At 31.3% G+C, this 26,046-nt stretch overlaps 2 protein-coding genes across 5 annotated transcripts; one reads left to right on the top strand and one right to left on the bottom strand.

Moving 5' to 3' along the window:
- Positions 1-8,011: 8,011 nt before the first annotated feature.
- LOC137822641 (B-box zinc finger protein 20) lies at positions 8,012-9,501 on the top strand. Of its 3 annotated transcripts, none has more exons than XM_068627581.1 (3): positions 8,012-8,505; positions 8,730-9,134; positions 9,263-9,501. In XM_068627581.1, exons 1-3 carry the CDS (start codon positions 8,320-8,322, stop codon positions 9,380-9,382), a joined length of 711 nt encoding a protein of 236 aa, XP_068483682.1. In that variant the 5' UTR covers positions 8,012-8,319; the 3' UTR covers positions 9,383-9,501. The 3 variants fall into 3 exon arrangements, with proteins under 3 accessions (XP_068483682.1, XP_068483681.1, XP_068483683.1); XM_068627582.1 differs by having other exon boundaries at positions 8,175-8,505; positions 8,730-9,129; XM_068627580.1 differs by having other exon boundaries at positions 8,172-8,505; positions 8,730-9,501.
- A 2,948-nt stretch (positions 9,502-12,449) lies between these two features.
- On the bottom strand, positions 12,450-24,288 carry LOC137820540 (kinesin-like protein KIN-7D, mitochondrial). 2 transcript variants are annotated; one of them, XM_068624678.1, is made up of 25 exons: positions 23,449-24,288; positions 23,233-23,330; positions 22,985-23,074; positions 22,658-22,710; positions 21,206-21,271; positions 20,820-20,873; positions 20,563-20,622; positions 19,955-20,033; positions 19,745-19,812; positions 19,368-19,424; positions 19,173-19,277; positions 18,608-18,712; positions 18,292-18,399; positions 18,073-18,204; positions 17,775-17,957; positions 17,338-17,538; positions 16,352-16,492; positions 15,891-16,016; positions 15,728-15,778; positions 15,512-15,559; positions 15,162-15,308; positions 14,223-14,951; positions 13,003-13,132; positions 12,801-12,888; positions 12,450-12,705 (listed from the first exon to the last, which is right to left on the bottom strand). In XM_068624678.1, the coding sequence occupies exons 1-24, from the start codon at positions 23,775-23,777 to the stop codon at positions 12,806-12,808; spliced, it is 3,243 nt and encodes a 1,080-aa protein (XP_068480779.1). In that variant the 5' UTR covers positions 23,778-24,288; the 3' UTR covers positions 12,450-12,705; positions 12,801-12,805. The 2 variants fall into 2 exon arrangements, with proteins under 2 accessions (XP_068480779.1, XP_068480778.1); XM_068624677.1 differs by having other exon boundaries at positions 19,173-19,424; positions 23,449-24,138.
- Positions 24,289-26,046: the final 1,758 nt, after the last annotated feature.

The following is a 26,046-nucleotide window of genomic DNA, read 5'->3' as shown; positions in this document are numbered from 1 at the left end:
TAATAGAAAAGCATATATAATTGAATTCACAAGTTGGTGAAGTTAGCACACCAAGCATTCAGTGGCTGAGCTGGCAATGCCATGTACCAGAGAAGCTACACGAAGGGTCATGGGGTCACCATATTTATTTCTCTCCCAAAAGAATCAACTTTATTAGAATAAACTTCAAATTCTCTAAATTGTGTATATTATTCCTTTTGATTTTCTTAATATTTTTATTTTCAGTTTTTTTAATTTTGTATAGAGCTATTTTTTTAAAGTTTATTAAATTTTATTTTAGTTATTATGTGCAGGTGAATTTACTTTAAGAACCAAAATAATAACAAACCTCAAAAAATTGGAGGAGGTATATAAATTGTATGGTTTTTTTCTTAAAAGACGTGTAGAGGGTTGAAGGAGGAGAGAGTATATAAACTACCTTTAGCCTCGACTTCTGAAGTGGGACTATATTGGCATACTGGAACAAGCCTCCCAAGTCGAGGGCTAAGGAGCCTCTTGGGCCCCACAAGGGATGTCAATGTTCCGACTTCAAGTATGAGAGATAGCATCGCTCGGGTCAATCACCGCGAGGCATTGTCTGCTTTGGAAGTCAGTACTTCATTACGGTTTTGTCCTTAAAAGACGCATCAGAGAATTGGAGAAGGAGGAAGTATATAAACCGTCCATAACTTTGACACTTGAACGATGTGAGACTATATTTACATATATGAAAGAGAGAGTAACAATTCATTCGAAACAGATTTGAGGTGTTTCTCTCAGCAATTATCATTAGCAAAATCATTTCACTCTCTACTGATATCTCAAGGATATGAGTTGCATGCTAAATATAACATCATGAATTTTGGAAAAAAATTATATTATTTATAATCATTTTGGGTGTTGACTGTGTTTGTGTGAGTCAATAAACTATCTGGGAAACAAAATTCTTCGATGTAAAAGGATTTTGGTTAGTATTATGATTATATTACAATATGAAAGTGAATGGACAAAGATTAATGTTATGAGGTGTTTGCATAAGTTGAATGAGAATAACTAATAATAATAATAATATAAAGAAAATATTATTAAAAGCCTTCAACATCATAGATTAAAACAAAAATAACATTTCACAGAAAGGAGGATTAAATAATGAAACAAATTTATTAAATTTTTTTGATAAACTTTTAAAAAATCCTACACATGAACTAAATACAAGTGACAAAATGAGTAGACCACCTATTATCAGTGTTTACATGATATATAATTCCAAACGAATAAAATATTGTTCTGCAAAATAAACAAAAAAACTAAAAAGGAAAAAAATTTAATTAAAAGAAAAATAAAATAAAATATATATATATATATATATATATATATAATCTCACATTTAAACCTAATTTTTTATATGAATAATATTGGTGCGTAAAAAGTGTTAGATTTTTATAAAATATGAATATAATATTGATGAAGTGGATTATTGGATAAAATGAGGAGCAAGGTAGATATCAGAAAGGGTCCCTGGTTTGTAGGTTAAATGTTGGTAATAGTTATGTGAGGCATGTGAAATTATGAACCTGCAGTGCAGAGCAAACAGAATGTAGGCTACTTCCACCACCTTTCTCACTGTCAAAACCTTTTCAACTTTCACTACCTCTTCCTCTTTAATTTCGCATTCAATTCGCCAAACATAAATACATGGATTTAATATCCTTTATAAAACCTTTCAGATCTCTGACATAATAACTTCATTTTTTTACTAAAATAAATTTTAAGACTGTAGTTCCAACCAGACTTCCACGGACATTTAGTTCCACTAACACGTTTAACAATGTCAGTGAAGTTAAACTACCATTAAAAATTAGGTAATGCAATTATAAATGTGATTTATTCTACTAAACAGATCCAATAAAGGTAAGCTCATTAAAAAATAATATAAATAATGCACATTTCAATAAGAAAGGTACGTCATTATTATTGTACATCCCCAAATGTTGAATACCATTTTTACTAACTTAAGCGTCGGAGTATCTTCTGCATCTACCTCTCTCATTTGGTATTCATCCGAGACTGAGAGATCGGGTAGAGAAGAACCACAGTAAAGTACCAATGACCTACCCGAAAAAAGGAAGAAGACGAAACCTTCAATAATTCTCTAGGTCTCATCTCCCTAGCAGGAACAAATACAAAATTACGAAATAAATTTTAAATCTATTTTACAATAACTCATAAAATAAGAATTACATTTATTATATATTATTATATTATTACTAGTTCACGTGGCATCTCCAAAAATACGTTTTATCATTTTTAAAAAAAATACCTTTTAAGCTATAGAAATAAGAACCATGTAAGATATGTTTTTATGAACCAAGACTTTAAAATATATGTACCACTTTGTGAGTAGTTATTAAATAAGAAGTGATTTTGTATTTTTCGAAAAAATAGTTAGCATATGTTTAAAGTATTTATCTTAAGATTTTTATGAAGTTTGAAGCATGGGTTAAGGGTGGAGGGGTTGTGTAAGGTGCTACTTCATTAACTTGATTCATCGACTCAACAACTAACAAAGCCTGTAACCTACCAAAATATAGGTTTAACATAAAGACAAATATCTCACTGTATTAATGAATATTTACACTTAAGCTTTTTGCATTAAAAAAAATATAATAAATATATGATCACACTCTAATATAATATTCCAATCATTTAGATATCATAGTTAAATTTTATTAAATGTTGATAAAAAAATATAAAATGTAAGTAAATATATTGAAATCTTACATCAATTAAATATAAAATATTTCATAATATAGAGATGAAGGCAAACTTCATTTTATAAATTTGTAAAATTAAATTAAATTTAAAATATATTTATTAATATAATTATTATTAACCTTAATAAATATCTTGTTTAATTTTTAATATGTTTCTGTTAGGGAGATGAATCCTAAAAAACTGTTGATTGGCTTCGTCTTCTTCCTTGTACCGATCGGTCAGCTCACATTTCAGCCTACTCCTTCAGTCTTCGTGTTATTTTTTTAAGTCTCGGTCGCCTGATTGCTTAGTCTCTAAGGAGAATGCCGAATGAAGTATCTGCAGAAGGCACTTCGACGCTCAAGTCAGCAAAGGACGTTCAACACTCGGACGTGTACAATAATTAATGACGTAGTTCTTGAAATGTGCGCTATTTATATTATTTTAATGAAACTTATCTTATTTGATCGATTTAGTGAGATAAATCACACTTAAATGTGTATTATATAATAGTTTAGTTTTACTAATTTTGATTAAGCGTTAATGTACCAAAGTGTCGATCATCCTACACGAACGTCTATCATTTCGTCAATTCCACTAAGTCTAATCTAGTGTTGACAGTTCGATCCGGTACATAACCTAAATTATTTTAAATGGAAAGAAAAAAAGTAGATAGGAAAACACGTATCCCAAAACTTTATATTCTGTATCTTAAAGGGAAAGAACAGAGCCAAATGAATAAAGACAAGCCGAGAGAAGCAGTAAAATTTTTGTTGAGAGTAAGAGACTACGACCCATAAACTTTTTCACTGTACAAGACTGATATATCTTTTCCTTCTATAATGTACTTTTGTCTTTTACGTAAATTATACAAATAATTCTTTTTACTTTCTCGATAACAAACAATATTATATATATATATATACACTTATTTTTATTCATAGTTTTATTTTCTCAGTACAAAATAACGTCAAAATTCTCTCATTTTTTTTTCTTTTAGTCTTATATTCTTACTCACCATTTCCTTCTCTGTTAACTACACAAAAGTTAAACTTTATCTTAGATTATTTTATTTGTTTACCCAAAGTATATGTGCCTGTAAATCACTTTATTTTCCTCTTTATTATCTTAAAATGAAATAACAAGTTCTTCCCTCTGTAAATCTTGCATATGAAATTTAAATTAATTGGCAAAGATCCCAAAGGTGTGCTAGTTACCTTATTGGTGCCGACAACTTGCATATCATAGAACATATCCTGTTCAAAGATTCTAAAACCGTGATAAAAATAATAATAATCATCATCCATATCCACTCACAAAAAAAGTGTTCTTTGTCGTTTACTTGGATCTGTAGAGTCACTACTTTATTCACTTTTCCATTTCCACCTTGTAAAATACTATATTTAATATGCATAGAAGAAGAAATTATTTTCCTTTTAAGACTTAAATATATTTTTGATTTCTCAATTCTACCAATTATTCTTTTAGTTGCTTAAAAAATTACAATCCTTCCAGAATTATAATATATTTTTTAATTATTTAAAAAATCTACAGGAATATATGTAATCTCTTAAAAGAAAAATTTATGCAAACTTAACGAAACAAATTACATCTTTTAGAGAAAATAGAATTCATGGTCCCTTACAAAAACATAATCTAGCCAACACAATAATTATTATATTTCCTTATTTATCTTCTATTGTTAGAAAATAATATGCATCTCATTTCTATAACTAAACAAAAATTATTAAATAAAAATTAATTTTAAAAAATAATAATAATTAATTGTTATATTGATTAAATTATATATTATTTTAGAAACTAATTATTAATATTTAAATTAAATTTTATTATTGATAAATATTTTTTAAATTAGTATCTAAGTAGTGAGTAAAATTTTAACTACCAATTACTTTATATTAGATTTAGTATTAATTATCTAATTCGATACTAACTTTAAAATTAGTTTTATATATTAATAATTTTTTAATTTTAAAAATATTTTTTAATTTTATTAATATAGTAACTAATTATTTTTATATAAAATTAATTTTTATTTTATAGTTTTCTCTACTAATAAAATATCAAAGATTTCATAAAATTTTATATAAATAAATAAAGAACAAAAGCAGTAGATATTTTATTTAATAATAATAAATTCGTTAATAAAATTGTGAGTACTGTTTTTCTAGAACTAGTTTTTTTAAATTAAAATAAACTAAAAAAAAGGTTAAGAAAACAAAAAAAGATAAACACATTAAAAATTATTTTAAAAATTGTTACAAATGAGTGGTACTTGATCTCTTTCCATCTATTTTATTATTAAAAAGTTACTTTAACAATTATATAATAAAATACATAATTTTAATTAGAAAAATTATTTCACCTCTTTATATAAGATCCATATTTTAATAAAAATTTATTCATTCTTTTATTATAATCTAATACATAATTGTTAAGCCACATAACAATCTTTATTATTGGGCATTTTAAATTTTGCATCGATTCAAAGTGAAGGAAGGAAGGTCTGACAAGAGTCTTAGAGTACGGAGTAGTAGGGACCTATATTTTGACAAAAAGTTATTTCTTTTTATATTCATAAATTTGCTTTTTTAGGTATGGCACGTCACAATAATTGATGCCTCATAATGTCACACTATATATAGCTACAAGATCGTGAGGATTACGATTGAGAACGTAATTTACATCCTAATTTTTAAGTTCTATTACGAATTTCTAGAACAAGATTTTTGCTATATATTTTAATGTGTTATCCTAGATACATAGCCTAAAAATATTAAATATATTCCATTAAGTATTTTTAATAATTTAGAAACAAGTGCTGGATAAATTCTGAAGTTAAATACTTAAACTAAGAAGTTGGCACAGTGGTTACATGGCTTTGTGCCCTTTTTAATGGCAATGGTTCTCTTACTTTAGCATTTAATGAAGCTGTGATAGATAAGCTTGCATGCATGAAGTTGTTTGTTCATAATTAATTGATAATAAAATCAATTTAAAATTTGAAAAGCACTTCCCACTCTTTCTCTCATTTATTAATATGTTTCTTTTATTCTTTTTGTACAATTTCGGTTTCTTAATTATATATTAAAATTGGAATTCTTAAATTTTCTAATCAGTTGATTTATGTAATGTTACTCGTAATGTTTTTAAAAGTTCATTACAAATATATGCTATTAATGATTATATTTTGTTAATGTTAAGGTTTTCTAAACACATTACTTTTGTAAAAGTAAAGAAATCAAATATGGCTAGCAATCGACGAAAACAAAATCCATTGGTTATCAAAATAAGATGTGACAAAATGTGTTATGATAATTGATTTTTTTGAGACAAAGATAAAAAGAGAAAAACAGAAATACAAAATAAAATAAAATAAAAACAGAAAATATAAGAAAGGATATTATAATGGATTTAACTTGCCATAATCTTGAAAAAGACTATCATACACCGTTTATTAAATCATAAGTGAAGAGTTTGGCAATGGGGCATAGCTAATAAAGATAGTTTTGAAACACTCCAATAAAACTGATTGAAGTGATAACCAAATAAACTACATGTGTGGATAAAATTTTCAATTGATTTTAAAATATAATAAATTTAAATAAGTTTATACATATAAGTTTATAAGAAACACAATTTTATCCAAAGTTCAGTTTAAAATTTTAGCTAGTAAAGTGTATTTGATTTATGTTTTTCGGTCTGGTGTTGGAATCTTTACGGTGTATGAGTTTTGTGAGATTGATATGTAGTGTTTATGGTTATTGATATGTCCAATTTGGGAAGTTGTTGTATGTTTTTTGCAGGTTATTTATGGTTTATGTATCCTCCTCGTAGGATCGGTTTGTTAATGTTGACACTTGGTTATTTGGCGCACTTCAGCCTGTTGCAAAGATATTGCTTAGTTGTTGGATGTTATGTCTTGTATTGAGGGTGTGATCTCTTTGGTGAGTTATTTTTTGTTTACGTTTCCTTCTTGTAGGATCGGTTTGTTGAGTTTGGCACTTGGTTATGGCACTTCAACCTACTAGCAAATATTTTGTTTTGTTGTTGGATGTATGTCCTATATTGAGAGTGGGATCTCTTTGGTGCTTGATGTAATTGTATTTGTTGAGTTTCTATATCTTGATCTAGTTTATTATTTTGGTTTGTAGTGTAGTGTATGTTGGATCCTTAGTTGGTAGGGTGCTAGGAAACTTGTTTTGGGTTTTTTGTATAATTAAGGGTTGAGACACCCTGAGATGTCTCATTTTATTTTATTTATTCTTTGCTGATAAAAAAAATATAATAAATTAATTATAGGCATGTCCATCTTAAGAATACATCTACATCCTTACAATTTTTACTCTAAAAGCATCTTTAGTTTTAAATCTTTTATCAAAATTTTAAAAGGAGAGATAAGATCTTTGACATGAAAAATGAGTTCTTTTATAATATTTCCAATAAAAAGGTATCATATTTTAAATTCTCTTACTAAAAAATCATGGTGAGACCTACAAGAAGTTAGTTAAGATTTTAAAAGTGATATTTTAGAGTAAAAATTGGATGAAATGTTGTATCCTCCTTACAAGAAAATCACTGAATAGAAACCAATTTTAGAGACAAAAAAATAATTAGTTGCTATAGTGACTAAATTAGAGACTATTTTAAAAATTAAAAAAAATTATATTCTAAATTTGGTAGCAAAAACATTGGTAGCTAACTAAATATTAATTTAAAAACTATTTAACAATAATAGAAACTAATTTAGAAACAAAAAATTATTTTAAATTCTAAAATGATCTATAATTTAGTCACTCTAGCAACTAATTATTTTTTTTTCTAAAATTAAGTTTTATTCAATGATTTTATTGTAGTACCTATTATTCATACCGAGAAACATACATAAAGTAGTGTAAGGTAAGATTTCGGTAAGGTATTCACGCTTTTAAGAAAGAAAAAAATATTTTCTTTTATTTAAGAAGCACCATATTAAATTGGATGGTCTTTCAATATAATTAAATAAAAAAAAGTGTTGTATTAACTAGATTTAAAGTTATTACTCTATGGATAACATATTAAATTATTAAGATTTATTGTATGAAAAAAATGCAAAAGAAAAGGGTTTGATTAGTTTGTTTGTATGTGGATATGTAGGGTTGTGTGAAAATGAGTGTAGAATGTTATGGTTAATTATGTTTTCCATGGCAGCTAGGTATGTTTGTTTGTTTGTGGGTTAGAAGAGTGATTATAGTATTTGAGGGGAAAGGAAAGAGGTAAGGAAGTGGATAACGCAGACCATGCCTGAGAGTTGAGAAGCACAGCGAATGAGAGTGAAAGATTTTGGAATATGTTGAGAATAAAAATTGGAGAAGAAGATGCAACTTGCTCTCTCCCAATCCAGATTTTTCTCAAAGTCAGAACACACTAAATAGGGCTCAACCTAAAGCCAACTCGCCCATAATTCTTTTGTCTCATACACCCCACCATTAATTAAACCCCTTCTTCTTCTTCTTCTTCTTCTTCTTCTTCCTCTTCTTCTCTTTCTCTTCTAACTCTTCCAACACAAACGACCAAGAACCTAAGATGAAGATCCAGTGTGACGTGTGTGACAAAATGGAAGCCACTGTCTTCTGTCCTGCAGATGAAGCTGCTCTTTGCCGTAGCTGCGATCGCACCATTCACCACGCCAACAAGCTTGCAACCAAACACCCTCGCTTCCCTCTCATCTTCCCCACCTCCCAAGACTTCCCTCTTTGTGATATCTGCCAAGTACTCACTCCTCTCTTCAACTTTCCACAACCCTCTTCTTCAACATCTAACACACATATACATTCTTTCAAATTATTCAAACTAAACTTAATACAAAACAACCCCACTTCACTATGAAAGAAATTTTTCATTTTTCTATCTCAGTTTTCTTATCTTCAGATATCAGTTCTTTCTTCATATTCTTGGTCTCGTTTTTTTTGAAGAAAAATAGCTTGTTTTAACAGGAGAAGCGTGCATATCTATTTTGCCAAGAGGACAGGGCATTGCTGTGCAGGGAATGTGACCTTCCAATCCACAGAGCGAATGAGCATACGCAGAAGCATAACAGGTTTCTTCTCACGGGTGTGAAGCTCTCGGCCACTTCTTTGGATTCTGCTTCCTCTTCCACCAATTGCACCGATACAGTCACTGCCTCTGAAGGAAAAAACGGTCGATCTAGAACCAACAGACCCAGATCAATTTCCCATGAAAATCTCACCTCTTCTTGGAAGGCTGAAGACAACGTGGGCAGCGACACTGGTTCGGTTTCAACCAGCAGCATTTCTGAGTATTTGATCGAGACAATACCCGGTTACTGTTTCGAAGAACTCCTTGATGGTTCATTTGCACCTACTAATGGTTTCTGTAAGGTTTGCTTTACACCTTATAATATGATGCAACTTGCAAGTATATATAGCTTGTTTTTCTTCCGAGGTTTTTGTTTAACAACTTTGAACCCGCGTTTGTTGTTGCTGTTGTTTTGTCGTTGTGGTCGCAGAAGCAGAACCATGATCATCGTTGGGCGTTTCAGAACCAAGATCTAGTTCAACTTAGGACGTGTTTGGTTGGAGTTAAGGAAATTCCAAATGGGGGATGTTATGGTTGTGCCGTTCCTTAAAACTAGTCATGGATTGATAAAAAAATCTAGACCAACTACTTGTAAAAATCTGTTGGAAAATATCTTCCATGATTTGTTATCTGCGTTTCTTTTTTATAAACTGAGTGTTTTTATTATTATTATTCTGATTTGGCTGATTAGTATATATAATATTTTTTGGGGTGAATTCATTGAATAGCATGCTCCACTTTCTAAAACGGATAGCATGTTTTGATATGACTTGTAACTTTAGGCGTATAAAAAATGTTGTTAATGAGTTATGAATCTTTAAAGCTATGGAGTATTTTGGGTAACATGGCAATCAAATTGTCATAATTCATAGTCAATGCTATTAAACAACAACAACAACCGACAGTTTTTGCCTAGTTGTAGTGCGACGTTGATTGATGTGATGGATATCAGGATTTTTGAAGCTGTTAATATCGTCACCTTGGGGATATTCAGAGAACGACTTCACGCAAGCTTCAAAACCTAACATGGGGGTTGGTACACGGGCCATTTCTCTTTCATTTTCATTATAACTCTATTTTTCATACAATTCATTTTTTATATTTGACATTATTAAGAGGCCTAGTTAAATTAATTACAACCTCAAATTTTACACCAATGTTTTGTTAACACATACTGAATCTACTTGTTCGTCAAAGTTGTTATGTTGGAAGGAAACATGTTATTTATAACATATTGATAGTAAGGGTGTTTGTTCTTATAAATTAACAAGTTTAATTCCCAATAATATTTTGTGGCTCCAACTTTTAGTAAAATATTTGTTATGTGTTCTTACCTAGTGTTTTGGTGAGGATTTTAGTATTATTATGTAAAAATGTTTTCTGTCATAGACAGAGAAGAGGAAGTTTCACATAAAAAAGAGATTTTCTGATGTTTAAATCAACAAAAATATAAAATAAATAATATGTGTGTTAAATATATATATATATATATATATATATATATTTTGAATAAGATAAAATTATAGTATTTATAGACCTTTTAGATAATGACTCTTAAGTTTATCTTATGATAGTCACTAGCTGATAAATAGTCTCAAGAATTATAACTCATTTAATTTTTAATTAACTGTTTTACTGTTAGTAATTAGAATTAAGTTATGTGACTATAAATACTTTCAACTTTACGATGGATAGGTACATTATGCTAATTTCTTAATCTTTCTTGTATTTTTTCTGTTAAAATCATTTTTCTTGTAAGTTACATTGTGCTTGAATAAAGAAAAGGTTAAAAAAATGAGATAAATTTTGAAACTTAAATGGAAAGAAAAAAAAGTAAAATTACATTTAATTCAAATACAAAAATCAGTCAAACCATTAACTTTAGATAAAAATTATATTTTTTTTAAATTAGTATTAGTATTAGTATTTACCTATTTTATTACTTGCTAATTCTTTTAATTAAATTATCATTAGTGAATTTAGTGTAATGGTAATTAAAATGTTTTTCCTGTGTGTGAATTGAGTTTTGAATATTGCCAGAGAAAAAAACAATTTATATTTTTTACCATATTTCAAAGTTTATTTTAGACCTAAATATATGTTGGACTGACTCTTAGTAAAAGAAAAGAGTATTTTAATTTTTTGTGTTTCACTTTATTCTCTTTCTTCCATATTTTTTTTTTCTCCAAAACAAAACAAAGCAAAAGAAAAATATATTTAGTTATATTTTTCCCCTCCCAATTAAGTATACCATAAGTCATCTCTTTAAAAATTTGATACCGAACTTAGTTATTCTTAATAAATTATAAAATAAAGTTTAGCAAACATGTTCTTTCTACCTTATTTTATAAAGTTCCCTAAAGTTATATACATTCTTATACGATGAGAGTTTATTACTAATTAAACACAGTGGATATTATTTAAACACACGTTCCTGCTAATGCCCATCCAAGTTTTATCCAACCTGAAGAGAAAGATGTGAGCGACGCAAATGCCATGTTTTGCTTTTCTACAAACGAAACTATAATCATAATTGCGTTGGATACCCGGTGCTTATGGTTTCATATTAATGTCAATTACCTCAACCAAAAGCAAGGTTCAAACAGACACCGGTAGTGCTTTTCCACCTCGTAGAATGTTATAAACTTCTTAAGATGACATGTTCCATATAATTGAAGAAGTCATTTTTTTTATTTTAAAAAAATGGAGATATTATTTCCTCAAAATAAACTCATGTTAGCAAATAAGCTCTGCACCAAATATAGATTGTGGAAACCTTGCCCCGAACGAAATTAATTTCCCACTACAACAATTCCAACGTTGAAGACTGCACATGCCCAACGTTAAACATAACTACGATTTATATGCCTACAATTGAATCAAAACGCAAGTCAAGAGAACATCACATCCTGAGTATTCTTTTAAATTAACAAAGCGCAACAAACGAAGTTTATTCAGTTAAATATGCTCGCCGAGTTATTATAAAAAAAAATTAAAATGGTAAACATAAACAGTGATTACATTTAAATTAAGTCCTCAATTTTGTCACAAAAATGGTAACGTCAATTTGTTTGGCAAAATAATGACTTTTTTTACATAACATTTATTTAGCACAAAATTTCATTAAAAAGTATTTTTTTTGAAAATATTTAACGTCAAAACGGTACCATTTATTAAGTAAATCAAATTAACCAGTACAATTATATTAAGCTATATCAGAATTTCACTTCAATATTATCTTATTTCGCTTTAAAAATATTTTATTTTTAAAACTATTAAACATTTTCCTCGTCGACCTCTAGAAATGACAAAAAGTGGCAATTGAGGATTAAATTTAGTCGATTAGAGCTACCCAAATTAAATAACGGTTTTGATTTTCTTTTTTAATTAAAACACTTTCTAAAATAAATAAAAAATACAACAAAACATTATCTACAGCACAATTTACTAAGTGAGGCTATGATTCCGGTTAAACTCTAGCAAGGTCTCCTGTGTTTGCATCCCATTAAATGTGGGTGTCGTACTGATAGATAATGGGTATGAAAAACTACGGCAGTGCAGCCGGAGAACGAAAAAAAAAAACTCACTGCTCTTACACTGAGTAATGGACTAACGGATGAGCAAAAAAATTCTGCTGGATTTCATAAAACAAACGTATAGTGCATATGTACTTGAGCAGTGCTGTTTACACCTCTTTCCTTTATACATTCTTTCTACACACCCCTTTGTCTCCCCTATTATACAGTTCCCATGGGGTAGTATAAAAGAAAGAAAATATTGATATACCTTTTAAACGGCTTTACGTACAGGCAAACTAATAAAAGAATTGCACCCATTATAGCATGGAGTATATTAACTCAATGGGATAGAGCCCTGCAAAGATTAGAAAACCGAAAATGGAAATAGTTAATATTTTACACATTTTAATGGAGAGAGTTCACAAAACTATTGTAAGATAATAACAGGACCTCTATTATGTAAAAGCAAAAATCCTATCTGTAATATTTGTGCGGCATATTGGACACTCAGAACAAGCAAGTGAACAAGATTTACACACTGCAAGATCAAACGAGAGAGGCTATAAGTATTTTGACAAAAATTGTAAACGCATAGGAAAATCATCAAATAAAATTAGATTAATAGATTCAGGCAAGATTGGAGAAGACTTACAGCAAAAATGTCGGCATGGAAGCAGAATTGCTGCAGTTGGAGATTCAAAACATACTTTACAAACATGGGAATTGGCGTCGCCATTCCCAAGGTACTTGAGCTCTTTTTCCTTCATTTCTTGCATGCGCGCCTGAAATCATAAATTGAACCAAAACTCATCAAAGTCTCAGCAATGAGTTGCATAACAAATTTTAGGAAGTGAAAAACTCTCAAATGATGTCTACGTGCACTAAGAATAAAATTAATATTGAATTAGTGTTTTTATCATCACTTTTATTCCATAACTATTATGATTATAATTTGTTTTCCTTTAGTCACATGCAATACCCAAATAAAAAAGAACAAACAAACTATGATTAGAGGAAGTCATAGATAATTTAAAAGTGCAAAAGCTAAAAGATAACATATTTGAATAATTTCTCCTTCAACACTTTTAGTAAAATTTATTCAAACAATATCTTACTCATTTTCACGATGAAGGTCCAATACATTGAGGATTAAGAACTAAAATAAATGTGGTTGACTTTTCTGTAAGTTACAGAAAGTCGTTAATTGCATATCGCAATTTAAATAAATAAAAATCTCATTGTTTTTTATAGTTGGACCTGGACGTTTGCCAAGAGATATTTTTTTTATTTGTCTTTCTTGTGACTATCCTTATGATATATGATTTAAAGAATTTAGTTATTTTATTACATATAAAATTACAGAAAAATATTTTTTGTCAGTTTTGTATGTCTTCCTACATAAAAGATTGGGGGATACTACATGCGCTGTTTCGGTGTATTTTCAACAAAAGAATAGAAGTATGATAGTGCTCATTTAAACTCGCTACTCTAAACTAATAGAAGGAATAAGTTGTAACTCCTAGTCTAATTTACGCTAATCACTCTATAGACACGAATGAGATATATATTAACGATAATGGTCTTCTATATAAAGAGAGCACATACAAGTTCAGTTAGCAAAAATAATATTGAAGATTAAACTGATAAATCATAAATAGATAGATAAAATGATTGGGTCAGTATTTTTTTTTATCAAAATCAAATCAAATTTATTTAATATCCCATTATTCATGGTCTTTTGCCAATAATAAAAAAAATTATCTTTATTCCTTTTTTTCATTATTCCTGACCCAAACTCAATAATTTCAAAACTAACCGAAAATCAATTAAAAAAAATTTAGAAAAATATAAATAATTGCATCACGGGGTTACCTTGAGGCGAACAACCAATGGCTCTTCTTTGGGAATTTCATCATCCGGTTTTGGTGCATCAAAAAGCTGCTCCTTGGGAACTATATTACTTTCAATGTCATTAATTTTTGTGTCATTTATGTGTTGTGCACCATCATTTTTTTTATCCATGTTCGATTCTGGAACAGCATCCCCTTCTTTTTTCAACTTGGCAACAAGGATCCACATATTTGCTAGATCATTCTCCAAGGCCTCTTCTCTTTTCTTAGCCTCCTCAGCTTTTTTCCTGTACTGTTCCTCCACAAATTCCTTCTCGGCTAATGCAGCCTCCAGAGCTGCCTCTCGTTGTTTCCTAGCCTGTAGTTCCATCTTCAAATCATCAGCATCAAGACTCCATGACTCAAAATCATCAACAGCTCCTGAAATTTCATTAGCACGGCTAGAAATCCTCCCCTTCCTTCCAGATCTTGCTTCACTGAACTTGCGGTTAACACCATTAACTGTTTGCACAACAGCACTACGAGAGTTGACCAGATCTCGCGTAGCCATCAGTTCTTTTTCTAACTTTGCATTCTGCAATGAAAGTTTTGTCACCTCCCCCGCCAAATTTTTCAGTTCCACAGCAGCAGCAGAGGCCAGTTCTTTGGCATAAGAAGCTTCTTCAGAGAGTTTCTGATTCTGCACACGCAACCCACTATTCTCTTCTGACCAGTGAACTTGCTCTAGTTTTAGTTTTTCATTTTCAATTTCCTGAAAATAGTGAAGAGAAGTGATTTAAATATTAATCTTAACACGGAATTTCATTAATAAGTACTGGGCAAAGGCAGAGGAAGTATTTTTGCAAGGCAGGGAATACAAAATCATATAAAAGGGAAAAAAAACAACAAAAATCAAGTAAATAGAATCAAAAGCATATAAAATATTCACCTATACTACTACAAAAGCAACAAATTAAGTTACCTGGGATTGTATTTTCTTTTTCAACTCATCAGCGTGTTCTCCTGATGCACAGTGTTCAGAAGACATTAACAATGTACCACCAGTTACTTTCGCAAGTTGCTGCTCTAGCTGCTTCACCTTTTCTAGCAACTCTCGGTTTTCAGAACACTGTTAATAAAAGAAAAATCGAAGAGGGAAATGTCAATATAGAAACATGTATACTGATGAGGTTTCCATCATCCTTAATTTCAAGGAGGGAAAACAAAAAAGAAAGGGATCGCATAAGGATCCAAGTACACTTACTTAGCTTAAAAGTGAAGAGAAAAGGTCAAAATGTTCAGAAAACAGTAAAAAAAATTAAAACCAAGTACCTTATCATTTAGCTGTTCCTGAAGGACACGGTTGTCTGCCGATTTTAGCTACAGATATTTTAAAAACACAAATTAAATTTTAATGAGTGGCCATTATTGATCACGGATTATATTATGCTAAAACGTATACTGCAATTGCCAAATACTAGGGGAGCACAATTTTGGAAACAAAATGACAGCTCAATAACACCCAAACAAAGCTAAAGTACTACTCACCTCCAACTCAAAGGCCTTCTCATTACATTGAGTCATTAACCTTGTCACTGTCTGTCACAACAAACCCATAAGGAAAAAGTATAAATGAGCTTTACCATAGCATTTACATTAATATCCAGGCTTCAAATCTATATTTATTAATTTCAATACCAATATCACTAACCTGCTGCATTTCAACTAGTGATGAATTAGCCACTGGAGATTCTCCAGTCTCAATTTCAATTAATCTTTGCTCTAACACTTTCATTTGCTTCCTTTTTTCTTGGATCTCACGTTCCAAGTTCTCAATCTGTTATTGAGACAGCATTTTAACGAACGGCAAGCATTTCAGTTAGTAATGAAGACTGTAACTTTTGTTAAAATTTTATCACTCGCTTAAAAGTAGCACGTCGGGTACTAAGGATTACAGCAAAATGTGAGGGGAATCAAAACAATACCAAAGTATTGTTTGGCATCAGTAAACACGTCAAACAAACTTGACTGACAATGTTGTAACGTTTAGTTGGAGACATCATTATTGACGAATTTAAAAATATCAGAGAGAAAGTTACTGATTATTAATTTCCTAGTGCTTTTATACCAACACATTTCAATGCAACATTGTTTGAAAACAAAGCAGAATACCTGAGTTTTGGAGCCTTCAGGGTGATTTACAGATTGCTCCATCAACCGCTTCAGAGTGCTGGTACTTAAAGCAACATCTCCAGCTAGCATTTTGACTTGTTCAACAAGAAGATCCTTCTGATCAGACGCTGTCATCCCACCCTACAATTCAACTAGCAGTCCCGAGTCACAATTTTAATAAAACATACAGCAACAAACTAGTTAAATAATGAGTGCATAAATAAGAAAGAAAAAGGAACAAGAAGTTTAGGACACATTCAATCAAGACCAAAGCTATGGAGATCATCGGCCTAAGGAAAGCATGGGAAGCACCTTAATTTGCTATATCAAATTATCATTGTTCTATTTGCGTTCTAACTTATAACAAACATACATGTGGCTTATGATTGTCTTGTGAAATATTATAGTTGTTGTAGATCCTAGAGATTAAAACATTTCATAGTATATAAGTAGGTGCAAACCTCACCTTATAAGCCATTTTTTAAGGTTGAGACTTAAAGTCAACTTCATAATAATAATTGTTAACTTGTTTTGCTAAGTTATAGTTTAAAACTATTACATCGAGCACTATGTAGATCATTTAAATGATATTCACACACACGTATATATGGTTATTTTTCATTGTCACTAAATACTACTACCCATGTTACGACTCACAACTCAAAAATGAACTTGCGAATTCACAAGTTGAATAGTGATTTTTTATAACCACCCGCTTATTTCTTTTGGATCAATTGAAGGAGGTATTTTGCATGAAAGTTTTGGCTAAGTTGTAACATGTGATTGCAGTCCTAGTTAGATAAATCCCCTCCCTAGGATACGCCTCCATCACTCAGGGCATCGACGTTAGCAAAAGGAAAAAAAAAACTTGGCCCTGGAAAAATACTTTAAGTTACTCATCTTCTATCTGAGAAATTTATATAAAAACATAAATTGAGGTCTGATAAAAAGTAACACTTTGTTACAGAGAAGTTTTATGAGTTTACCACTGTCAATTTTGTTCTACTGATCAGTTCACCAGCTTGCGTTGATTCAGTAATAGTACTGCTAGCTGGGGAGAACTCTTCATTCCATCTACTAGAAGTTCTTTTATGCCTAACGTCATGAAACACATCAGATGACACCGCAGAAGTATCTTTCTGACTCTCATTTTCAGTCAACGCACCATCAGGCAAGGCATCAAATTTCTGGAAGAAAAAAAATACACGTTTACTGTGTTTGCCACCTGGTCCAAAAAGTCACATAATGAAAGTTTAATTTGAACATAAGAGGGACATTTAAGAATGGTTTACATGAAAGCCCCTGTAAGCTTTCCAGCATGTCCAACAAGGAGTTATTTACTAAATTAGTGATAGAAGAAACACAATCACTGGAAATGTAAATTGAAAAAAAATTGCTCTAATTAACTGAAGGATGAGCTCACATCATCCTCGCCAACAGAATGACTTCGCTGATGGTTGGGAACATCAGTTAGATATCCAGGAATCGCATTCTTTGAGGAAACCAGAATGAGTTTGGTTAGTCTCTGGATCCTACTCATAAGAGCAGCTTTGGCTTCCTCCTCTTCTTCCAATCTTGATTGCATTTTCACTTGACCTTCTTCCAACTACGCATATAACAGTACAAATAGATTAGAAAAGCAAAGATGGTTACAAATCACAGAAAACATGTGTAAAAAGTAACAACTAACAATAGAAATGAATATCCGGAAAGATAAAAACCTTTTGCTTTAAGGTCAAAATTTCCTCATGATTGACACCAACTACCATTCCCTTCTTTAGTTGATCAAGTTCAAGTTTGAGGACAGAAATTTCTCTCTGGTACTTCTTAATTAGAGATTTCTCATCAATAATCTGTTAGCAAATAATTTCACAATGAATAAGCAACCTTTCATGCTTGCAGGCATGCAATTCAATAAATAATCACTAGCTTCAGCCAACCTTATTGCGGGAAGCATATATTTCTACTCGTTTTGCCCTGCTGGCAAACTTCAAGGTATTATGAGTTTCCTCCATATTGCTGGATGCTGGAGTTACTGTGCATATAAGCTGAAATTTTCACATTGCAAGAAATTTTATTGTGGTGCCTATACACAAACAATCTAACATTGCAGGGACAAAATGAAAGAAAAAACCAGAATACCCATAGCTTACTAAAGATCCGCATTCAAATAGAATAATAAGTCTACATGATAAGAGACAGAAAATTGTACTTAAACTATATAAGAATTGAAAACGCTGTAGACCCAAAACTCACTGAAACATGCCCATGTCCACTAAGAGATGATTGCAAGAGGCGGGTCAGCTTTGAATCTCGATAAGGAACATGAGATGCCTTCCCCTCGCTCAATTTCCCGATAACCTTCACAATGAAATCACAAAATCAAGACTAAACCTAAGATTCCCCATCCACCCCCAAAAACATTACAAAAAAAATGTAAGCGATTTCATCTATTCCCACTAGAACAAAAGGTGAAGCCTTGGCACTGCTAGTCTACTTGCAATGCAGGAATGTTCTTTGAAAATTGTTCTAGGTCCAGTGTAACAGATACATGTTTTTTATCAACATATAACAGAATGTGATATGGTAATAAAATAATTTCTGGTTGCTTCATTACCCAATAAAATTTTCAAAAAATATTTCTTTTCAACCAGTTATAAGCATATCTTCTAACAAAGATATTGCAAGTCATACAACTAGTCAGCTCAAGTATAAAAAAATTGTCACAGCTTCTCCCATGTAAAAACATAGAAATTATGAAGTACAAAAATAATGCATAACTAACTACTACATTGACAAACACAAATTTTGTAACACCTACAGTTCCAAGTGTCAGAAGACTTTTGTTGATGTAAGATCCTTCCTTTCTTCTTAATCCAGTTGTTTCAGTTTTTGAGCTCTCAGATCCAGCCAAATCAATCAAGTTCTGAAGAAGAAAACAAGCAAAGTGAACCAAAATATCCAGTAAGTATAAACAAGGAAATATTTTGGGAAGCCATAAATAATTTTTACGTACTAGCTGAGAGAAGATGACCCCATCATAATCATCACCATGAGCACTGCTCTCTATCATCTGCAAATGTATTAGATAACTATAACAATAGAGCTCGGTTGTTTTTTTTCTTTAAAAAATAAAATAAAAATAATAATAATAATAATAATAAACAGCGGGCCTGAAGAGGTCCAACAGAAAGCCAAAATACATGTAATCATTAAACATATTCTTCGGCAATAATCAATCAGCTTTTAAGAAGTATGTAGAAAAGGCAAGTACAGCAATTCACACAAGCAAATACATTTGGCAAGTTAGCATTTTCGAAACTACAAAGCCTCAGGCCTGATTCAGGTATTCTTTATTCAAATGCAAGCAACTACCATATCAAGCATGCTTACCAGTGTAAATATTGTGTGACTCCGGCTGCTGAAGAGATTAAAATTGTTTGATCCAACATGTCGATGCTCTGTGGTGTTAAAAGGAAAAAGAAAAGCTTGTTAAAGAATGTTTCTCAACCAACCATTAGTCAAGATTCTGGTAATAAATAACATACAATTTTGAAAACAAAATAGGCAGAATTGTGGCACTATCATTCTCAACATAACTACCTTCTCCAGCAGCAATAAAGGAAAGTGCATGTCCAGGAGATAGAACAACTTCTTCCTTTATACCCTCCACATAAGTTCCCTGGAAAACAAGCCATCATAAAAAATAACGTTCCAATTAGACTAGAGAAAGAAAACATAACCTATCAAGTTCAAATTTAACAATAACTTCCTAAATTTTCTTTGAATTACAAATGCTGTCATTTTATTTCTTTAATGGAAACTATAACACATGATTCCAACTTAGAAGTGAATCTTTTAATGTACAAACACAAAACAACAAAAACATAAACATTCTTACATGAACATGGTCACAATTACATTGTAAGGGTAGAAAAAAAAAGTGGAAAAAATAATAATACTCAAATATCAGAATTTACTAGGGAACCAATTTAGTATCAACAATTGCAACAAGGTAGTTTTATTTTTAGATTAAAATTTCATACATAATACATGGACTCCATTCCAAGATAACTAGAAATATCAGTATTCATGTATAAAAAGCCAAACGGAGACAGATTAAGAGACTCGTCATTTACAGATAGAATAAAAATAGTGAACTAAGTACTCTAAACAGAATTCAATTGAGATGAAATAGTAAGAAACTAAACCTGTACATCTTCTCTAACTCGTAAATTTTGGCCAGTTGGATCAAGTAAATCATTTATCACCTGATACCAAGAAGAAACAACCAAAAATATTTTCAGCATACCAAACATTAAAACACAAACAATACAACAAGCAAGAAGGTGACAATCAATGCCACATAGTGATAGAAAATTTAAGGCAAGACAAAAAGTGTTATTGTACAAGGGCTAAACTGTGTTCAGCACAAAAATGATGGAACAAGGGCTGTTTTGTCATTTACCTCGTTGTATATTTCTAGATATGACACTCGGAGTAAGAATTCTCTTCCTGGGGTCTGCAGTAAAAATACAGTTAGGCACCCCAAGCAAGATGAGAGTAAAATAAAATTAAGATGGAATACTTTGGTAATCAACTCAAGTCAAGTTGAAATAGCAACCATAAACTATTATGAATCAAAACCTAGGAGTCAAGTATCCTTTGAAAGTAACTAAAAGGAGCACCAAGATGACCATGCAGAGAACAAAGCAAGAGAGTGATACACTATCAACAAAAGATACAGCTGCCACACATGATTTCAAAGCATAAACTATAATGAACAACAATAGCATGATTCTAGATATGTGATTTAAACAATCAACAACTACTGAGCTAGGAGAATAATCTTACATCTTGGATCATACTGAAAACATCCTTTATAGCCAGCGGTATAACACCAGGTGAATTTTGGTCTCCCTGTACATTATTATTGAAAACAAAAATCAGAGCTTAGAGACATAAGTGGAGAGATCATGTCTACACAGAAAAGGATAAATTAGAAAATGCAGTTCAAAGGTATAAAGTACTTTGAAACCAAAGCAAGAAACATGACAGTGTAAAATGGGGTAAGAACTACGATTTAATCAAGCATTAGCAAGCTACAACCAAATTTAAAACTTCTGCAGTGGACATGCTAATAGGATCATTATACAAATGGTTGCAGCTTACAATAAGTAAGCATAACATATTACCATCCTTTGTATCCTGATAAAATGCATATAAGGAGCATTATCAGTCACCGAAGAAGATTTCTTATTGTTGCTTTTGCATAAAGGACATAAGTATATCAGATCATGGTAACAAACTTTCAGAGAGACCAAATTACTTGATAATATCATACTTTCTACAATTCAACAAGAGGAAGAAAATTGGCAGTCCCAACGTAAGGTTATGTTAAATGGGTAGCAAGAATACGCTATCAAAACTACATTTACTGGATGGAAATAAACGGTTCAACGACTGCATTCGTGTATGTGATTTCATAACTAAATCGCATTAGAATACAAAACTCCTATACTTTGCTCAATACTTGTAATATAGTCTTTATATGTGTGTCCTACACATACCTTTTTAACTTGAACTAAATCATAATTTCAGATATACATTGTCAGCACTGCCAATATGAAATTTACCAATTGCCACCGAAAATGATCCTAACCCTAAAAGTTGTTTCATGCGTAATTGATTGTCCTACATCAGTCATACAAGTGTTTATTGGTAGTTTACAGATTCTGCTATACAAAATAATAGTTAACTGTTTATCCTGTCCAATTTCCAGAAAAACTAAGTCAACCATAAGTGGATCAATCTCCTTTAAACACCACCCAGAAAATAATCTTCTGATAAACTCTCCTTTTCAGATTTCATCTCAAAACCAATTGGCGTTAAATGAAGTTGTACAACAGATATATAATCACACTTCTAGGCAAGCAATATGGAACTTCTCAACAATCCTTAACCACCGTAATATCTAAGAACAGGTGGAATAATATTACCGTCTATATTTTTCACAAAAGAAAGTATACCAAGTCGATGTTTACACGTAGTACATACATATCATATGACATATGTGCTGCTGTGTTCAAAAATATAAACCAATACAACATCACTAATGTAGAACATATCATCGATAACCAACTCTAAGAAAAAGAAAAAACTGTAAAATATTGATGACACGCAAGTTGCAAATTTGCAACATGATTATTGACGAAAGGCGATACATGAAAAATGAATTTTCAGCACAAAACGTAAAATGGAAACAAAAAGGAAAACGAAATCAGTAATTTAAAGAATGACACTTACATGCATAGTATGAGTCTTACCACTACTTGTCACTCCATAGGCAAACACAGTTCCTGCAATATTAAAAAAATCATCTTCAATCAACCAAAAATAATTAATGAACAACAAAGAAGATGACTTCCAAATTTAACAGAATCCACTTCTCACTCTAACACTATACCATAATACAATTAATCAGTTACACCTAGTAATTCAAGTAGACACAGAACCAGTATACAACCATAATAGTTTTCCTCAATCCATTAAAATGACTTGATAGTACAAAAATTAGACTCTGCTCGCATCACATTGTCATTTTGAATCGAATCCAAAACCAACACTCCATACCGTTGACGCCCTCCATGGCAGCCTTCACCACAGGTTTTGCCGCTACTTCATACACTTCTTCAGAATTGGTATGTGGTCCAAAAACTCTATCTGCCACAAATTAAAACAGAGTTCTAAATTTAGCATCCACAGTTTTTCCGCTGACATCAAAAGCAAAGTCAATCTTCCAGTAGAAGCCTCATTGACTGATAAAAAATCAATCAACACGAATGACCACAACACCACACGAGGAAGACAATAAGCAATACCAAATGCATAGGCAGTAGCTGGATTGTACTCGTTTCTGACAATCTTGTCGCCATCCGCATACCACGCGATCTCGTCCCCTCTCTGATACTCCCTTTCACTACAACCGAACCATTCAGTGAGAGAAATTCAACCTCAGATAACACAAACGAAAAAATCGAACGATTCAATCGCGCAGCGAATGGATCTGAAAGCACAACCTCAGATCTAAGCATTACCTCAACGGCCTAAACCGAATCGTGACCGAAATGCTATCGCCGGTCCTCGACGAATCCACCGGCTCCGCAACAAGGTCCTCCTCACCGAAGGCCACCGGAGAACGGCCGGCGTAACCTTGAGAGCCGTTGTACGTTGACTCGCTGCGACCGCGACTCGGAGTCATGGATCGGCCACCGGAGTTGAAAAACGACGACGAAGAGGATGAGCCGGAGCGAGGCATTAACCTTCCGTTGGTGAAGGAAGAGGAGGAAGAAGTGGATGAATAAGGAGTGGAAGGTTTACGGTAAGAAAACGGCGAGCTACTCCTTCCGCGTGAGGAAGAAGCCATAGAGTTCAGTCTCACCGAGTTGGTGACACAGTAGAAACTAGCGACGCAGCGAGGGAGAAGTAGCGAGGGGAAGAGAATGTGTCAGAATTCTCACATGGCTATGCAAAGAAAAGGGATCAAAATTTGGTTCTCTTGGCTTTTCATTTTCTTTTCTCCGTTGCTTCCTTTAGATGGTTTGGGATATTATTGTATGAGACAAAGAGAGGAAAACACGCAAGCACGCACGAGCACGGAGACACAGATCGTTTCGTCTTCTCTAGTACACAGGAACTAGCTCTAGCCGTGAGTGAGGATGAATGGAAGCAGAGAAAACGGAGAAGATGCTCATCGTCACAGTTCAAATTTAATTTCCTTTTTTAATATTTTTTAGTTTTGAATCACAAGAGTTTAAACTTCTTCTTTTTTTATTACAAAATGGAATAAATTGAATTTCATTTAATTTTACCAGGACAATAATGAAGTGGGTTTAAATTGAATTAAAGTGTTTGGAAGGACCCGCGCCGCGCACGATAAAATCGAGTACTGACGAAATGCCTTTCAAAAATAGGATGTGAGTTGAGCGGGAATAACTGCGCCAGCCGATCACCAATAATTTCATTTCATTCCATCATCAATAATAAGACAAAATTGTAGTTTACTTTATAATAATTATTTTACACTTTTTTTTCGTTTCATTCTTTCTACAATGAATTCTTTTTATTAAATAACTAATATATGTAAAATAAAAACTCTAGACATGCAATTTTAATTAATAAAAAAATATTTTGTCTACCTATATTTATTTTATTTTTAAACGCAAGATAACTCCTTCATTTATGACAAACTAATAATATAGAGATAATTGACTACTTTGTTTAAATTTAAACTGACGGGTTGGTTCTCAAAAATCGACATCTATTTTTTTTTTGCTAACATATTTTAGTTCATTTTTTTAAAAAAAATTCTGGTCTTTTATATTTTGAGAAGGTACTCGTTAGTCCGTTTGCCATATTAAATTAACGCGGTTAACAATTTATATTTTAAAATAAATGGTAGTTAAAAACTAATTTTAAAATAATAACTTTTGTAATCACCGTAATTTTTTAATTGTAGAATAAGAAAAATAAGACGATCACATAAAGAAAATGACATGAGGTAAAGAAAGTGGAAGAAAAAGATAAAAAAATAAATAAGAGAGAGAAGATAAGAGGTAAAGAAAATGTTAAATAAAAAATTAACCTACCATTTTCAATTTTATAAACTTTATACACAGAAAAAAATATTTATATTTAATATAATTTCGAGAAATAAAATGTAAATGTTAAATGAGAGAATGTTCGTTATATACTGTTATAAATGATGGATATGTGAACAGTGTAGTAACTAAATTTTTCAAAACAATTGTTATGACTAGTCTCTTAACACTGGTCAATATATTTCTTAAAAACATAAATATTACGTTGGAAAGGTTCTGAAGTGTGTAATAACGCGATCACAATAAAAGACTTTGAATTTATTCTACATTTTTTGGGCATTGTGGTAATTTGCCACTGTTTGAATTCAATTTTTTACTTGGTCAAGCTTTTGGGCGAATTGCGCTGGAATTGGGGCATTTGGTAATTTGCGTGTTGCCCCAAAATGAGCTCACGGTGGAAGTAGAAGGAGATTTTCCGTTCCGTTGCCTTTTTGTTACTGGAATTACGTTTGCTGCGCTACCAAAACCACAAATTGCTCAAATACAAAACAAAGAGAGACTTTGACCAGGAAAAAAATTATCACTCAAATAATTTAATAATGAGTGGTTATCAGAGTTGGAGTCAAAAATAAATAAGAACTCTAAAATTAAGACAAAAATGTTGTTCCAACTTGTCTGAGAAATTAGCATCGTTAGTGTTAATCATAGCATCTGAGGTATTGTTCATTTTGAAGTTCACGATTTTATTTTAAAAGAAACTCAATAAATTAATAAAAAATTAGTATATAAACTGTTTTTAACCTCAACCACTTCTGTAAAACTATATTGACTATCCGAACAAATGTCAAGGAAGAATATTGACTATCCGAACAAATGTCAAGGAATAATGAAGAAAAAATTAAGTATAATTGTCATGTCATAGACAACAAATAAAAAGATAAAGATATGAAAGAATTAAAATTTTTTGTTTACTAATTAGTTAAGAGTAATACAATTTGGATCCAAAAATAAGTTGCGAGAGTATTACAACATAATCCAAACTTACCAGCAAACAAACATCTATACCCGCTTCGCGTATTACAATTCTTTAAATAG

The sequence above is a fragment of the Phaseolus vulgaris genome, chromosome 9 (assembly GCF_000499845.2).
Source record: "Phaseolus vulgaris cultivar G19833 chromosome 9, P. vulgaris v2.0, whole genome shotgun sequence".
NCBI classification, from domain to species: Eukaryota; Viridiplantae; Streptophyta; class Magnoliopsida; order Fabales; family Fabaceae; genus Phaseolus; species Phaseolus vulgaris.
Note: the sequence above shows the minus strand (reverse complement) of the source record. Positions and strands in the feature narration are given on the sequence as shown.

Bases quoted from the DNA above. Each gene is read 5' to 3' on its own strand.
- LOC137822641 (XM_068627580.1), top strand. From the start codon at position 8,320: ATGAAGATCCAGTGTGACGTGTGTGACAAAATGGAAGCCACTGTCTTC. The intron at 8,506-8,729 runs GTACTCACTCCT...TTGTTTTAACAG, and splicing joins CTCTTTGTGATATCTGCCAA to GAGAAGCGTGCATATCTATT.
- LOC137820540 (XM_068624677.1), bottom strand. From the start codon at position 23,777: ATGGCTTCTTCCTCACGCGGAAGGAGTAGCTCGCCGTTTTCTTACCGT. The intron at 23,075-23,232 runs GTATTGCTTATT...AATTTGTGGCAG, and splicing joins AGCTACTGCCTATGCATTTG to ATAGAGTTTTTGGACCACAT. The intron at 13,133-14,222 runs GTAACCCCGTGA...TTATGATTTCAG, and splicing joins CATTGGTTGTTCGCCTCAAG to GCGCGCATGCAAGAAATGAA.